Genomic DNA, 16,412 nt, shown 5'->3' on the forward strand with positions numbered 1-16,412 from the left:
CTGTGCAGCTTCCTGGCTCAAATAACTCCTTCTGTCCCTTCACTGAAATCACTAAGAGGGTCATGGGTTCAGAGCTGAAGGGTGTTTCAGGTTGGGCAAGTAGAAAACAGAAAAGTTTGCCCTCAGAAAAGAGTTTTGCTATTCACACAGACAGCACAGTACTTTCTTGAGTACTTTCTAAAATGCAGAAAGAAATAATCAAAAGTGATAGAAATATTTATGCAAATTTAGCAAAGGTCACCAAAAAGTGTGTCATTTTAACTATACTGGCAAGCTTTGTATAAAGTTTTGCTTTTCAAAGAGAGTATTTTTCAGTGTAAAGACTACTGGAGGAAAGACTTAAACTAACTATACATACAATTTTTCATTATGTCTTTGGAAACAGTGTGAATACTGAATTCCAAAACAAAGAAAAAATCCTGTCAAGATAAGACATGATATATCTTTTAATTTCATTTTAACTTCTACTTAAATAGTAAAAGAAGCTAAAACATGAAAGTTCTCATATCTTCCTGCATAATCCACATTCAGATTTCTCCTCAGAAGAGATTCTGTGGGCTTTGATCCAGAGATTTTGAAGCATTTAAGAGAGATAGAGGAGCAAAATCTCATATTTCTTCTGAAGAAAATATGGTACAATTTGCTTATGATTTTAAGGATGTTCCATGCATGGACAATCTGGCATGAAGCCAGAGACAAGGAAAAATAAAGGCAGACTTATTAAATGTCCATTATTTTTGTATGTCTGTTTCTATTATTTTTTATCTTTGTTCGATTCTCTCTATATTCTGACAGAATGAGTGTTTCCAATCCAAAGAACACTTAAGGATCTCAATGTGTATCTTACTAATTGTCAATATTTTTCATCAAAATGATCCTATTTCATCCTAAAATGGCACCAGTCAATGTACACACAGATTAATGGTGAGTATGGTGGTGCTACAGGGTTGATGGTGAGGCTTGATGATCCTAGAGATTTTTTCCAACCTTAACAATTACATGATTCTATGATTTGCATATACAGACATGTATGTACAATACCTGCTAATGACCATTTTGGTTCAAAATCCCTTTGTGCTTCAATAACTACCTTAAACAGGCAAAAGAGTAAGTGGCACAGTTTTCCTGTTTCTGTTCTCCATTATTGTCCTGCAAACAGTTAGGAATGTATGTGTACAGACCTGCTTCCAAAACCCAGCAATGGCCTTAATCATCCAGAATTATGATCCTTCTAATGATCCACTTGGATCACCTAGAAGTGTGCCTTGAAAGACAAGTGTCCTATGGCACACCCTTGGATGTGTGTTTGGCTACCCCGACTTCCTATCAAAACGTTCTTAGCAGCACCACTTTCCACAATGCTCATGTTCTGCATAAGGGCTGAGGCAGGCAGTGTTGCACTTCAGCTGAGCTGAGAAATGCCCCCTTTTTCACCCTAAGATCATTATTCAAGCCTCTGTTTCTGTGGCAGTTTCACATGCCAATAAAACTTGCTACAAATCAGATCCTCATGCATCTTCCTCCTTCGTTAATTAGCCATTCTGTGCAACATACCTACAAACCATGGGAAGAAACATCTTTGGTTTCAGTCACTAGACTTCTTTCCTGCTTGATTTCTTCTCTGTTTTTTAACAGTAAGTCTACAACCAGCACTGGACTCCTGCACTTTCTTAGGGCCCTGCCTTTCTGCTTCAAAGGACCCACTGGTTCACCGTCAGACTGCCACTGTTCACTGGCTGATGAAACACTAACAGTATGCCATGGGTGTACACAGCTCAGCCCTTGCAGTCCCAAGCTCTAATCCTTCTCAGGTTTCTTTCACTCTGTTCCCAAAACTGCTTATCAAAAGTAACTCCAGGAACAAAGGGTACTAGTTAAATATAATGTTATTTTAGAGCTGGAGACCACAGGAATATAGACTGATGCCTAACAGCTTGAGCACTTTACAACATTAACCAAAGGCAAAGAGCAGCACTGACTTACCAGGAGGTGAGTTACAGAGCTTTTGATGTCCTGACTGATTCTGCATACTGAAATGCAGACCTCCATTATGTATGACAAAATTATTAATTTTTACAACTGTGTGATCTTCTCTTCATGTGGCTCTTATGTCCAGAGAAACTGCCACACCACGATGCACAGGCTGTTTGGAGACTGCCACCTTCACGCTCCCCCTAAATATAAGTTGTTCTGGTTTGCACTGCGCAGAATCTAGTCCACCAGCTGACAAGAGATCCCCCAGGGACATAGTGTGACACTCAGCTGCTGGTACATTTAGTCCAAAGCTCCCTGTGTTAACTGACAGAAGCTCTACCTTCCCTGAAGGGTACATTGCAGCTTATCAGAACAAGTTTATTTGATTTGCTCTAACAAACAAAGCTTCACTGGAGACTGCTGTCAGAGCATCTGGAATCAGAAGCAATGCAACAAGATGACTCATTAGTCTGTGGTCATTTTTTCCCATGTAGGAGAGTCATCTCCTCATATCCATTCTTTCTTTTACCTCCAGGAGCATCCTGTCAATTTCTGAGGAAAATACCAATATGTCTTTGTGGTTTTCAGGACTTCCTTTGCTTTCTTCCAATTATTTCTTCATTTAATTCCTTTTCATTTCTTCATTATTTACATATTTATCCACTATGAAACCCCCACCTCCACCCACGAGGTTCCCCTGATGGGGAGACCCTTAAAAAGTTCTGTGCCAGGATTGACAGATGAACGAGATTTTTGGTTTTTTCAGTCTTTAGGTTCTTGTTTATTTTTTCTCTTATCAACAGTTTAGTACGTTGTCTATATACTAGACTTAGCATACAAAAAAGAAAGGCATCAAAAAAGTCACAAGACACACAGGTTCAAGGTCTTTTAAAACTATTTTGTCCAATTAAGTCTTAGAATGTATTTTATTTCTACCTTTCTACCAGTAACTAATTATTTGTCTGTTCACGCAACATCTGCATTGCGGCTTTTTCTAACCAATCACTCTGTGCCATCAACACAGCAGAAAATGGAGTATATGAGGAACAAGAAAGAGATCAGACAATGCCCAAATTCCTCCATCTTGTGTTCTGTCTTCATACTAAACACCCAAAACGCTAAGTTTTTCACCCTGTGATAACCTATACTACTATCTATTGCACTCACTCATAGATTCCAATTCATCCCAAAGTATTGGAAACTTTCTCCATGGACGAAGGTTAAAAGTAGTGTTCTCCTGGGGATCAGGACTTCCCAGGACAGGCAGAGAAATATTCCCTGTGCCCTGGGTTCCAACAATCCACCTTCTTTTTCTGTTCACCATGCTTTCTTTTTTATGCCTATCACCAGGAAGTATTATTCAGATTTTAATGCTCCTTCATTTCTTCAGCTCTTTCTCATTCCACCAAGTGCCAATTTTTTCAGCATTTTCTCTAAAGACTTTTTCTGATTTAGCTTATGACTGGTCCTCTCCAACATCATTTTGTTTCTTCTTCAGGTGAGGAAAAACAGATACGGTGATTTACTGTTGTTATTACTATTGGCTAAACCTTAGAAAACTGTGTTAAAGATCACAGTTGGATTAAACACAGAGATCCCACTCCCAAGAGAACAGTCTCATCTCCAGGTAGCCACTACTTGTTTTCCAGCTGATATATTGGTACTCCTGGAAAGCCTCTTCTTTTAGTCACCTTCCAGTGAGATTGTATAAAAGGCTCTCCCAACCTCAGTGAGTTGATCAATGATATAAAAGGGTGATGCTGGTACAGGGTGATTGTGCAACCAGTTTCCCATCCAATTCCTCAGAACTATTAGAAGACACATTATTTATGAAGATGCCTTTCAACATTCATCTCAGTTTTCAGGTCTCTGCAAAACCACTGGAAGTCTGTAGCCTCCACTGCAGACACTTCTCCAGGGATCATGCTACTCCCTGTAGAGATATGAGTTGTTCCTAAGTCTTATTCCTCTGGTCCAGGACTTCTTGCTTCATTCGTTCCTTCCCTGAGGAACTTGTTCAAGATTCTTGCACAACTGAGATCTCACCATCCAAACCACAAAAAATACAGCTCTGTGTTTCAATCTGGCCACACCAAGACTCAAGATTTTGAAAAGAAAGTTCTTAAAACAAACCAAGAGCCTACCTCTTTTAGCAAGAGCTTACTTCTGGACAGAGGAAATACTGATTGAAAGCTTGCAGGAAAAGGACACAGGTCACTGCCCTTTTTAGAGACCCTGAGTGAAAGCCCTAACACACAAGGGATTCAGAAGACTGAAGTTCCACTAATTCTAACCAGCCATGGGAATGACCCAGCTTGTTGCAGTGTCTCAGCATGTCTCATAAAATGCACTGAAACATTTGCTAACGAGGCTATCTGCGTGTTATTGTTCATTTTATTACAGCAGCACTAGGAGTGCCCATCAATATCAGGATGCTGTGCCTGGTACAGATGTCAGTGTGTTAACCAAAGGAGAACACATCACCCCTGCTTCTAACAGAAGCAGTCAAATAACAAGACCCTTTCATGTCAGTGTGCCATTTGTAGAGAAGAATGCTCAGCAGCATGGGTCATAAAAGCTAGCCCACAAGGACTCTTTCAAGGGGAAAAAAAATTCTTAAATGTATTTTAAGATTCATATCTATGCATTCATGCCTGTGCATTTAACCATATAAATAATTCGCTTAAGTGTAAGAGACCTGCTTTTAAAAACTTCACCACTGTGTCATGCCATGGAAACTACCTCAAGGCTACTAGGAAGGGGGTTCAAACATCCCTCTTATAAAACACATCATTATGCATTAGAGGAAACTTCATTCAACAGAGAAGAATGGCACACCAGCTGGAGGTGAACACCATAAAACACATAAAGTTTTAATTAAATTCATTAAAAATTCTTTGTCTCTTACTGTGTTTGGAGGCAGATAGAACCCTTTAACAATGGCCAGCATACAATCAGGTTTGTCAAAACTAATAATAATACAAAAGCATTTGCTTACCCTGGGACATTTTGAAAAAGTTTGAGTAACTGTATTATTTTTAATATGGGGCATTTATAAATTATTGCAAGATGTGGCCAGTATTGGAGCAGAGTTGCTGTTTCTATTGTTCATTGGATTGATAAAAGGTGTTGGTAATAAAACACACATTTTTAGCAGTTGCCAAAGTGAATCAACCTGGAATACAGGGAAGAAGCATATTTTCCCCTTAAAACACACACACACACACACACACACACACATATATAGAGAGAGATAGATAGATAGATATAGATATTTTTATAAAATACATATATTTAGTATGGCCAGTTGCTATAAAACAAGGGGCAATAGCTTTAAACTAAAAGGTAAGGAAAAGTATTTTCTCAATAAGAGTGGTAAAACACTGGTGCTGGTTGCCCAGAGAGGTGGCAGATGCCCCATCCCTGGAACCACTGAAGGTCAGGTTGCACAGGGTTCTAAGCACCCTGATCTAATTAAAGATATCCCATTCAGAGGGTTGGATTAAATGCCATTTAAAGGTCTCTTCCAACACAAACTATTCTATTATACATCAACCCATTTTCATGATCAGTATTTCTTTACAGCATGTTTTCTATATGAAAAATCCTGTCCTTCAGAGCTTGCAGTCAATCAGCAAAACAGGATACAACAAATCAAAGTTACAGCACCAGATACCCTCCTGCAAACACACACATGCCTGACATCAAGCAATCAAATATGTCAGAGGACTAATGATGAGCACAGAACATGCATAAATATTTGCAGGATTAAGCCTGCTAACCAGGGTAAAAGAGGACAGCTATTTGGTTGCCTGGCCCTTATGTAAATGACTTTGTTTTTCAAAGCTGGAAAGCCTAGCAAAATACTTTCGTATTTAATCAAATACAAATAAAATGATTCTACAATGTACTGAAGGGCTTCACATGATGAGTCAGTGACAATGTCAGCTATTTAGGCTCATGGCAAGCACTTAATTTGGTCCCAGTCCAGGTCCCATTTTAGTCAGTGGGAGTCTTTTCCCTGATTGCAACATGAGCCTTTGTTTCTAAATTATCTCAAGCTGATGAACTGTGCAACAGAAAAGGTACTTTTACTAACCTTTTCTAATCCAGATTCATTAAGGATAATTGCAAACTAGTACTAATTCAGTAATTAGATCTGAAAACACCCTTGCTGCATAGCTAATACCTGAGGGTTGGGTATTAATTTTTGATACTTCATCAAGACACTCTAATACAAGAAATATCACAGGTCAAGTGAACAGTCCAACAACCTATGTGATATGGTTGAAAGTGATGAAAGAAGAGATGGAAGTATATATTCCCCATCCCACAGCTCAGTAAACAAAATTGTGGTTTTGTCCATTTCACAGTCATGGTGCTGTAATTTCTAGATATAGGTATCTATCCACTTAATACTCAACACTCTTTGGGGGAAGGAATCTGATGGGCATTACTGTACAGAAAAACTCTTGAGCAAAATGGGACAGAAATATGCATTTGAGGAACTACATAATATGCAAAACAGACTGATGTATCAAAATAAATGTTAGCAGATAAAGTGTAGTATTGAGTCTACACAATAAAGTCCTCTGAATAGTACAAAAACACTACTTAACTGAAGATATAAAAGAGCAAAGTAATTTTTCTATATTTTTTTCTCTATACTATTGCCTTTATCAGCTGGGAAAGTGCTGTCTTCAATTACATAGGTTTCAGAAGAAAATAAGGTGCCTGCTTTTTCACTTTTCTTTCACAGAGGCTCAAGAAGCAACTCAAAGGGGAATTAGGTAAGAGATAAAGGAGCCCAAGAAAAGAAATAGCAGTAACAGCAGTTCCAAAACTGTTTCAGGGAATGACATAAAATAATCCATAACACACTTACCCATATTCCCATCACGAAGTTGTGGGAATCACCTAAACTTAATCATCTAAAAATTAAGGTTATAATTTGAATGTATTGGCTAAGTCCTGTAAGCAATTGAGAAAGGCACAAATAGAAGATAATTTTTCCAGTGCTATGATAAATACAGTAGATAGGGTGAATTGCCTCCTGTGAGGTTCTGTCTCACTCGTTTGAGTATGGAAGTTTACACAAACAAGCTGGGCCCCTCAAGGTAGAGCCATTGCATGTGATTACACTGAACTACTGAAGTAGCTCAACAAGGATGCAGCTAGTTAGCTTGGGTACTAGCACTAGTCATGCTGCCAGATCATACAGCTCTGTGACAGCTAAAAATCGTAGTAAATTAGGTGAGTGAATTCACTTAGTTCATATTTAAACTTTTAGTGGTCTCTGCTATGGGAAAATGAAGAGATGGGTCTATGTCTCTGCATTGATTTTAACTCAATTTGTGACTTGCTCTGAATTACACATATAGAGTGTAACAAAGATAAGACTCTTGAGACTTACACCATTGCTCCGAGCCCAAAGGTACCACTTGGCAGGCAGTGAGATCTTGTATTGATCAGCTCTGTGTGTGTATCTACAAGTATCTGTAAATTTAGATATAATACAGATAGCTAATACATTATGTAAATATTGTATCTATAGCTGCACCTGTAAGTAAATACTTAAGTAACTATATAAATGTATCTGCAACTTCTAAACACAGTTCCGTACTTAGACTAGAGACAAGAAGAGAAAAGAGAGACCAGATTAATCTCCTATTCACTCTCTGCCTCCATCCTGTTACAACCTAGGAATGGCAGAAGAGATGTTTCCCAAGCACAGAGTGTCATGGGGCACTTCTGCCTGCACACTCCACCTTCTGTGCAAGGCATTCTTGAAAATGGAAGCTCACTGTTCACTGGACACCTTTTCATAACTGCACAAATGAGAACCAGATGCAAATTTGTTACATCTTTGCTTAAACAGCAACTCTCACATCCCTAAAATGTATGTAAACATGCCTAACTCTTAGGAACCCTGCCTACTTGGAAATCCTGAATCCAAGCTTTCTGCAGTACCCAATATAGCAAAGAGGAAAAGGCAGATTATAAAAGATGCTTATTCTTGATAAGTTCTAACTGGGAGCATGTTACAACATACCCAGTTGACATCTGGACCAAATTAACTAGTTCCACTGCTCTGGAAACCTGGTCACAGACTGAAGGACAGTCTGGGCTGGGGTCCATACCCCCCTCACAAGACTGTGTTAGGTTCAGCTCTTTTGGCCTCAATTATCCCCCCATGTGAATCCCAGCACATCTCAGGTCACAGGTAAGAAGTCTGTGAAACAAATGCAGGAGGAGTTTGTGCTGTCTTAACTGTGTAAGATGCTGTTTTTTCAACATGCCCATTATCTGTAATGCAATGCCAGCACACAGAGAATTCTTCATGCAGTCACAAGCGAGATCTTTAGTGCTTTCTGTGTTCCACAGCAGATGAGTGCTGTTTTGAGCATGTTGTTGCTGAGAACTGGTGGCTAGGAGAGGAAGAGTGAACATCTGAGTAGAGATGACAAGAAATAAAATATGAAACAGCCATGATTGAAGGTTAAAATTTCAAAAATTCTCCAGTTGGGCAGCTGGGGCAAGACCTTCAAAGAAGTTCAGCTCCAAACCAAGCCGTGAATTCTGAGAGTCCTCAAAACCCAGCAGCTGCTACTGAGATCAGTGAGTCTTTTCATAAGTGCAGGGATCTGCTTGTGCCAATCACAAAGGAGCTGAACCCACACTGAGCTTGGATGTAGCAAACTCCACAACACAATTGGGGTGAGGAAAAAAAAGGAGTATCCACAGCAACAACATGCAATTATAGACTTAGAATAAGTGTGAATCTTCATGGCTCAAGCTCAACACATTTCAGAAAAATAATGATTATGTTTTCACTTCCTGTGTGCTTTAAGTAGGGTATTAGCCTGCAGAAAGAGAGAGGGCTGGTTTGGAGGTTTATGGCTAGGACATACCTCTGAAGTAACTGTGGCCCAGAGTGAATACACGCTAAGTTTATTTTAAATAAGATAGATGGGCAAGTGACAGCCAGGGTCTGGTTGAAAAGTGACATTATTTGTGGAGACAGTCTATTGTATTGCAGCAAAAGAGAATTCCATCTTCTATTAATAGTGGCCAGTGGGAATTCATGCTGAGACTTTTACTTTACTGACATATCCATTTCATTAAAGGTTTCTTCATCCAGATCCTTTCTTCAATTTTCAGAGTAACTCTTGTGTGTGCACAAGCAAAAGGATTCTCTGGAAAGGATCCAGCTACTACTGATTTTGAGCAGGGATTCTCAAGTATTACATACAGATGAGTTCTACAGTTTGCCTTTATACTAAATATAACATGGTTTTAGATGACCCTGGAGCAGCTCTTGGGAGGGAGAAGGGGGCCCTGGGGTGCCACTGGAGGGCTCTGCCCAGGTGCTCAGGTTAGAGTGTGAGGACACACCTGGTGAACAAAGACTCAGCTTGGGCTGCATCCCCATTCACCTTCGAGGCAGGCAGCCATGTGGGATGCACCAAGTTCTTCACTCTAGCTAGCCCAGGCACTTGGCTCCCTCTCCAGTTAGTCTGAGGGCAAGCAGCTGACACTGCTCCAGCCAAGGCAGGTGGCCTCTCCTATGGAAATGAGCCAATTAAGGGAGACTATAGAGGGGCACAATTAGCCAGCTTCTTAGGCTGAGGCTCAGCTATAGAATTGAAGATAGAGAGGTGCTGAACAGGAGAACTTTCAGCTGTGTAATTTTTGACCCAGTACATTAGTACTGTGGGTTAAAACAGAGGAGGGGATTTTGGCATGAGAATCTTTTTTGTCTCTTAGAGTCCAAGTGCCAAGGATCAAACTGAGAAGTGTAAAGCAACCAAGCAGTTTTCTGTACATCTTTTCAACACCACTAATGAAGGCCTTTCCACATTATGGCCTGTGTGTATTTCAGCCCTGATTTTGTATCTACTTACAGGATTAGAAAGATTAAGTGCTAATTAGAGCACTGAGGATTAATAACTGCTACTTCTGCAATTCACATTTTTCTTAATCTTGTTTTAAATTCTAGTGGAGATTGGTCAATGTTACAAAGCCAGAATTTGCCAAGGGTTACTAAAGATATAATTGAAGGTGCTGGGTATTAGTTTTCTTAGTATATACTGAATAGGCATCACCCATTAGTCTAAAGAAGGAATTACAGGAATTGCAGGAAAAAGCGTGTTTTGTCTCTGAAGAAAACAAAAAGGCATGTCTTCATTGTTCTGTTGGAAGCACTGTTAACCCAAATTTCACCCTTTTTACATTTTCAGATCTGAATCTTCTCATTTGAGCATTGTAATATTGTTAATTCAAAGGATATTCAAATACTGCTGAAATTATACATAAAGTGATAATTAGGAACACATGAAAATACCAAATAGAGAAAAATTGGCCACTGTCATTCCACTGACTTGACTGGGGAAATCATGGTGCTGTTCATTAGTGGGACAATTTCTTTTTTCTCATGTTAAAGCTAAGTTGCAACATACTACTAGTCATATATTTGCAAATAAGTTTAGAAATATTTTATTGCTTGAGGGGAACATTTAACGAATCAGCTCAATACAGCAGTTGTTCATGTGTACAACATGGCCAGGATCTTTTGCAGAGAAGAAAGACTTAGAGGAAGGTTTTAATTTCCAGCCAACAAAGAATTCAATTTGCATACAGGTGTTAGAGGGCTTCTCTCTGAATTCATGGATCACTGCTAGTTTCAGATGTCAGGACACAGAGATGGGTCAAAGGCACTGTGTGATGACTTGCAGCTACTTCAAGGAGTCTGAGGTCAGGGCTCTTAACATCAGCTCTCTTGTTTTCCATCAAGCAACACCAGATGTACCAGGATCTCATTCAATCACATTATTTCCCACTGCAGCTAAAGGAGCAGGTTGGTTTCCACACAAGGAGATTGACGACAGTGCTTTTTGGATTATTCTAGGAGAAAACAGCTCCCCAACTCTTGGGTGGAGGATGGGATCCACTTGCTTAAAAGCACAGAGCAAAGACCCATTAGGATCAAGAAGGTGCAAGGAAGGGTGGTACAGCATGGTCCTTCTCCATGCTGGCTGTAAAGGCTCTGAAGCAGTATTGTTTCCATGCACAGAACAAAATTCCACAACAGTCCCCTCCAAGGCAGCACAGGCCAAAAATTGGTTCCTTGTTTCATCAAGAATGCAGTTAAGGTTTGGTTTGTTCCTCATCTTTTGTTGCCTGAATGGTCTAGAGAATGCATGGTTCAGCTGTGAGCGGGTCTGTTGTTCTCTCTCCACCCTCATAAAGAATTACCAGATACCTTCTTGGCTTGCATTTAATGCAGAGGTGCCTTATGAAAAAGAAACCAGAGTCTGCAGAAGGTCATTATTGCTCTGAATATCTATGGCTGATTTTTCAAGGCTTTTTAACATTTCTAAATAATATATTTTCCCCCAATTTCTGTGCAATGCCTTGGTTTCTTCTCACACTTCTTTCATCAGCACTTGCACTCGTACATCTCAGTCATACAACTCAAGCACCTTCTATTAATATAAATCTTGCCCCAGACAAAAGATCAGGTGTTTTTCCGCAGGTGGCTCAGCATTCCCGCATCCCTCCCTGCCGGCATTCCTCAGGCGCGGCGCTTCACCGCTGCACCACCAGAGGGCGCTGCCTGAATGCCTTTGAAAGATTTTTATGGCAAATTTAAAATGTAAAAAAAATTTACAAATCCACCTTGAAAACCTTATTATTTAGAAAAGGTGATGCACTCGTGACAGGAGGAAAGAAGAATTACTGAAAGAATACTATACAATGCAATGCCTCAAATCTTTGCACCACTTCATTCTAATCTCATCCAATTTTGTAGAGTCTGGTACAACAGTACAAATTAAGTTTTGTTGAATTAATCAAACAAAGCCATCTTGAATCAGAGTGCTTATGTCAGCTATTGAGATCCACAACTCTGATGAACTGCAGTCAGAGAAGAAAAGGCAAACTGGATTTTTTATAGCTAGCTAAGAACACCTAGTGATACATGGGACTGCTTAGGATGGAGCATAGTGTTTTACAAAGTTACAAAACATTATTACAAAATTAGTGTCCATTAGTACAAATCCTAAGGCTCTACTTCTTTAGAAAAGTTTTTCTGCTTTAACACTGATCTATCTTCAGGTTATCTTCTCTTTTTAATAGTGATTTCTATCCTAGTTTTGCTTTTCAGCACCTCCTTTTGTTTACAACAGAAGGCCTTTGCTTTCCCCCAAGTTATGTCCAATTTCCATCATACATTATCATGTATCCTGACACATATGTTGTATGCACGGTAATGCACAAATGTGCATCTGCATTTCCCATTAAATGAGGTGTATAAAGCTATTCTTGGGTCCAGACTTGTCCTTTTGAGACTGGAGCTGAGCTTACAATTCTCTGGAAGGGAAAAGCCAAAGCTATTTATGTTAAACCCTGGCTTCTGATCCACAAGCTCTAGCCAGATTTGCCATGGGAAAGCTCAAGTGTGATCTCAGTTCAGGGACTGGCTTTCCAAAGTACAGAACGCATCCCCAAAGCCAGAGCTGAGCTACAGTCAGGCACAGCAAGGCACAGCAGGACTGGGGCAGAGTTTGCTGGGCTAGAGGTCTGCTGTGCAGTATCCTAAACTATGTACAGAGACAGATCTCCTCTCTGATTAAACCTGGAAATCTTGGACCTTGACAGTCAAAGTATAAATACAATCCAAGTATAAAATAAATCTGTAATATCCACAGATTTTAGCATGGAAAAGATAAAATTCCAGAGGTCTGACTTGCTTTCACAGCATTGGAGCTTATCGGTGCTAGTCACAGATAACTTCCCATCCAATTACCAAAACTCAAAGCAGGCCACAGGCCCCACATGATGCCAATGTATCACTCTTTAAGACATACCCATTTTACTCAATAATGACAAACCTAAATCACTATGTCTATATAAAGTGCTCTCTTACCAAGTCTGTCAGTGAAGAACTAGTCGATGCAATCAGTGGCACCTAGAGAATTTTAGTTCGCCCTACATTAGGCACTCAACGTTTGGTATCACACACAAACAGACACAATGTGTCATGAGACACAAGAGCCTGTGAGAGAATTCCCCTCTCTTCCCCCACTGCTTTACAAAGGGTAACTTTCAGGAACCTTAGTTCAGTGATATACACTGTCAGACACACACAGAACCCAACCCAGCCTCCGGAGCTCCTCCTCCATTTTGCCACTTCATTCCATTCTACTCCATTCTACTTCCAAATGGAGTAGAGAGCTTATTCTTCTTTTCCTCTAATAGTCAAAATACCCTTAGTGTTTGAAAAGCCAGACAAACAGATGGATCACAGGTCTCAGCTGTGCTCTTTTCCAGAACTGGGCTACATTTGTGACAAAGGATGAGGTTACCCTGCTCAGGAGGTGAGTACGGAAGATCATGTTTTTCCCCAGTGAACAAATATCCATTGAAAATTATAAACTGATGAAGTGCACATGACTTCCATTGTTTTAGAAAGTCAGATCTTCTCTTGTACACTGGACCTATTCTTTCTGACTAACCTATTTGCAGTGACAGTCTGTCAACACAGAATGTGAGAACATCTCATTTCATGGATGAAGTAGTTTCTACTTTGCAAAAGAGGAATAATGACACTCCTGACATTGGAGAGCAAAGCCAGAAAGATCACAGAATTTCTCCTTCTTGCAGCCCTCAGTTTCTGAGGGTCCCCAGACCACAGGAGTATCTCCCATCTCTGAGATTTTACCTCCTGGCCCATTAAAGAGCAGAGCAGTAAGCTGGAGATGAGGCAGGCATCCAGCAGAGCCTGAATGTGCAGACTGTTCTCCTGTCAGAAAAGGTGGATGGCAGGCAGTCATACAGAGCTCAGCCCACTGCTGCACAGCACTGAGGGACCCTAGGCAGAGGCTAGGTCATGGTTTTTAGCAGACAGCAGGTTTGCAATGCTTTGGAGGGTCCAACCATGGGGTTGCCACTTCTGAGGTGATGTGAGAGCCTCTACACTATGAAGGAAGTGTTCCAGAAACCTCTCAAAAATATTTGGCATGCTCTAGGTCTTAATCAACTCCAGAGTGGAAACAACAACACTAGTAAAATGTCTCTCAATGCCTACAAATACCTGAATTCAACTTCAATTATAGCAGGAGGAAGGGGAAAATAAAGAACATATTTTTTTTCAGGCTCCAGAGCCAAGATCTGTGTGTTTTTGAAGTCATCCTTCAAGGAAGAAAAGGCTGAAGCTAACTGTGACCTAAATAAAGCAAAAGAATTAGGTACTTGTGATCAAAGGATTGAATGATGCATATACACATCTCCCTAAATAATAGAGTTGGTGGGAGAAATGACATGTCATTATTCCTCTGAAATAAAGCAAATTACCTGCTCTGAAAAGAGGAGTTGATCTGTTTTTTATACAGTGAAGAATAATGCCACACTATTTCTTCTAAAATTAGCAGCTGACAAGCTGAGACTTCAGTGCACATAGCATCTGGCTCTCTGGCACCACATGGACTTGCCAGAATGAATCCTTCCTCTTCCAGTTTTATTAGGTTTGGTGGGCAATAGCCATTACCACAAAGAACATCCAAGGAGCTGCAGAATAGCAGTACATTTAAAGTACCTCAGAGTTTCTTTCTTGCTCTCTAGAGAAGCAAATGCAGGAAACTTAATAAGGATATTTTGAAAAAGCTCAAGAACTTTGAATGGAGTCCAAGTCTTCTTTTCACCCATCTTTCCAACCAGCTATACCCTTCATTAGTTGTCTTCCAAACAACAAGCAAGCATGAGACAATCTCATCCTAATATTCTGCATTTTGACATTTCCAGTATTTAAGGCAGTGAAAAGTGAATTCCAAATGCTGAAGTAAGACTCATTGAAGTAAATAAGTTTCTTGTTTCCTATTCTCAAACTCTAAGGCTTCAGATGCTAAATAACTAAGCCCATAACCATAGTAATGGCTAAACAACATATCTTGAAAAGATAATGGCTATATTTTATCACATGATAAGGCAGACCTGGTTACACAGTTACAAAAAAACCCCAACAACAACTCCCAGCAACATTTATCACTCCATTTTCCCTGACAATACTTTACATTTAGACAGATTTACCACCACCACCTACTTGAGTATTTTTCTTCTCTGAAAGAAGCCCAGTAAAGTTCTATATTATCTTCTGCAGGAAATTGCTCAGTTGTTGAACTTTTCTTGATTTTTCATTGTAAACAGCAAAAATTATGGTCAAGACTGCTATGAGGTTTTCCTCTTCTGTCTGTTTTGTTCTAGTGCACAGACAACATGAGGCTATTTGTACTGTTCTGCATTCAGTTTGAATGGTACCACTGAACTGCAATCAGCATTCTGCAGTACAACAGTGGCAGATCAGCAAGCCCCTGCCACTCCATGTATTTACTTATCAACAAGAGAGCCAAAGAGCCAACAAACAGCTCCATGAGTGCAGATGCCAGCATGATGTCAGCAGAGAGAAAGAAAGACTGTCCACATCAAAGTATGCAAACCTCCTTTTTCAGTACGTGGAGCCAAGCTGCAACTTCTCCCTAAGCTTCACCTACAGCAGAGGGACACAATTACCCTGACCAAACAACAGAGGGCAACTTTCCAACACTGCCTCTTTACAAAGTACAAAATTTATAACTTCCTTGAGAAAGCACTAAAACATGAATAAAGCAGAATTTTAATTATATTCATAATGATTTATTTTTTAAAATGTTCCCATTAAACTGCTATCTAAGCACAACCCATTGTAAGTCAGAAATAGTTTGGTTCCACCTGCATTTAAAGTGATTTTTATAATTATTCTCATCAGAACAGCCATTAATCACATAAACAATAGCTGGCTTGCACAAAAAACATGATAAGCAGCTATGCTCTTGACTTACTATTATTTTTATTACATTCTTTAAAATGTTTAAAGAAAAAAAAATCTTACCTTCAGATTGATGTGTGGCCAGAGGTGTCTGTGTCTCCTTGGAGTACGATACCACCTCCCGAGGTAGGAAATCGACCTGGGTAATCTTTGACACCCCTAGTTTGTGCAGTCTGCGTCTAAGGTGAAATACACGACATCAAAGGTTAGTCATGTTAACTGTAAATCAGCAGCACGAACAAATGTTTGCTGTTATGAACAGGATAAAAATACTTCAGTATTTGTAAAGGTGAAGCACAACACAGTATGCATGAGAAGTAACTCACTGCAGTGAAGAAAATTAACCTGGGAACCACTTGCCATAATAAAGTAAAGCTGTTAAACCTCTAGGGCTTGCTGCTGAAAGGGACTGCAAATGGGAGAGAGAAATGGCCTGCTTGTGTCCCTCTTAACATGCAACAAAATTCTCTTTCATACTATCATTACTATGATATTCTGTCTGCTCAAAGGAGTTCATCCTCAGCCTGGATACACAGTTGTGGAAAGGGTACAATGGGTTTAAACCAGAGTGAATTAG

The 16,412-nt window shown here is 39.8% G+C and overlaps 1 protein-coding gene across 8 annotated transcripts in view; it reads right to left on the reverse strand.

Moving 5' to 3' along the window:
- The window catches only part of DYNC1I1 (dynein cytoplasmic 1 intermediate chain 1), a 183,967-nt gene that overhangs the window by 124,279 nt on the left and 43,276 nt on the right, over positions 1 to 16,412 (reverse strand). For all 8 annotated transcript variants that reach the window (XM_021538381.3, XM_021538378.3, XM_021538382.3 and 5 more), the window contains one exon: positions 15,899 to 16,014. In XM_021538381.3, coding sequence (XP_021394056.1) covers positions 15,899 to 16,014 — 116 coding nt within the window. The remainder of the gene's footprint in view (positions 1 to 15,898; positions 16,015 to 16,412) is intronic.

Source organism: Lonchura striata, chromosome 1, assembly GCF_046129695.1.
Source record: "Lonchura striata isolate bLonStr1 chromosome 1, bLonStr1.mat, whole genome shotgun sequence".
Taxonomy (NCBI): domain Eukaryota; kingdom Metazoa; phylum Chordata; class Aves; order Passeriformes; family Estrildidae; genus Lonchura; species Lonchura striata.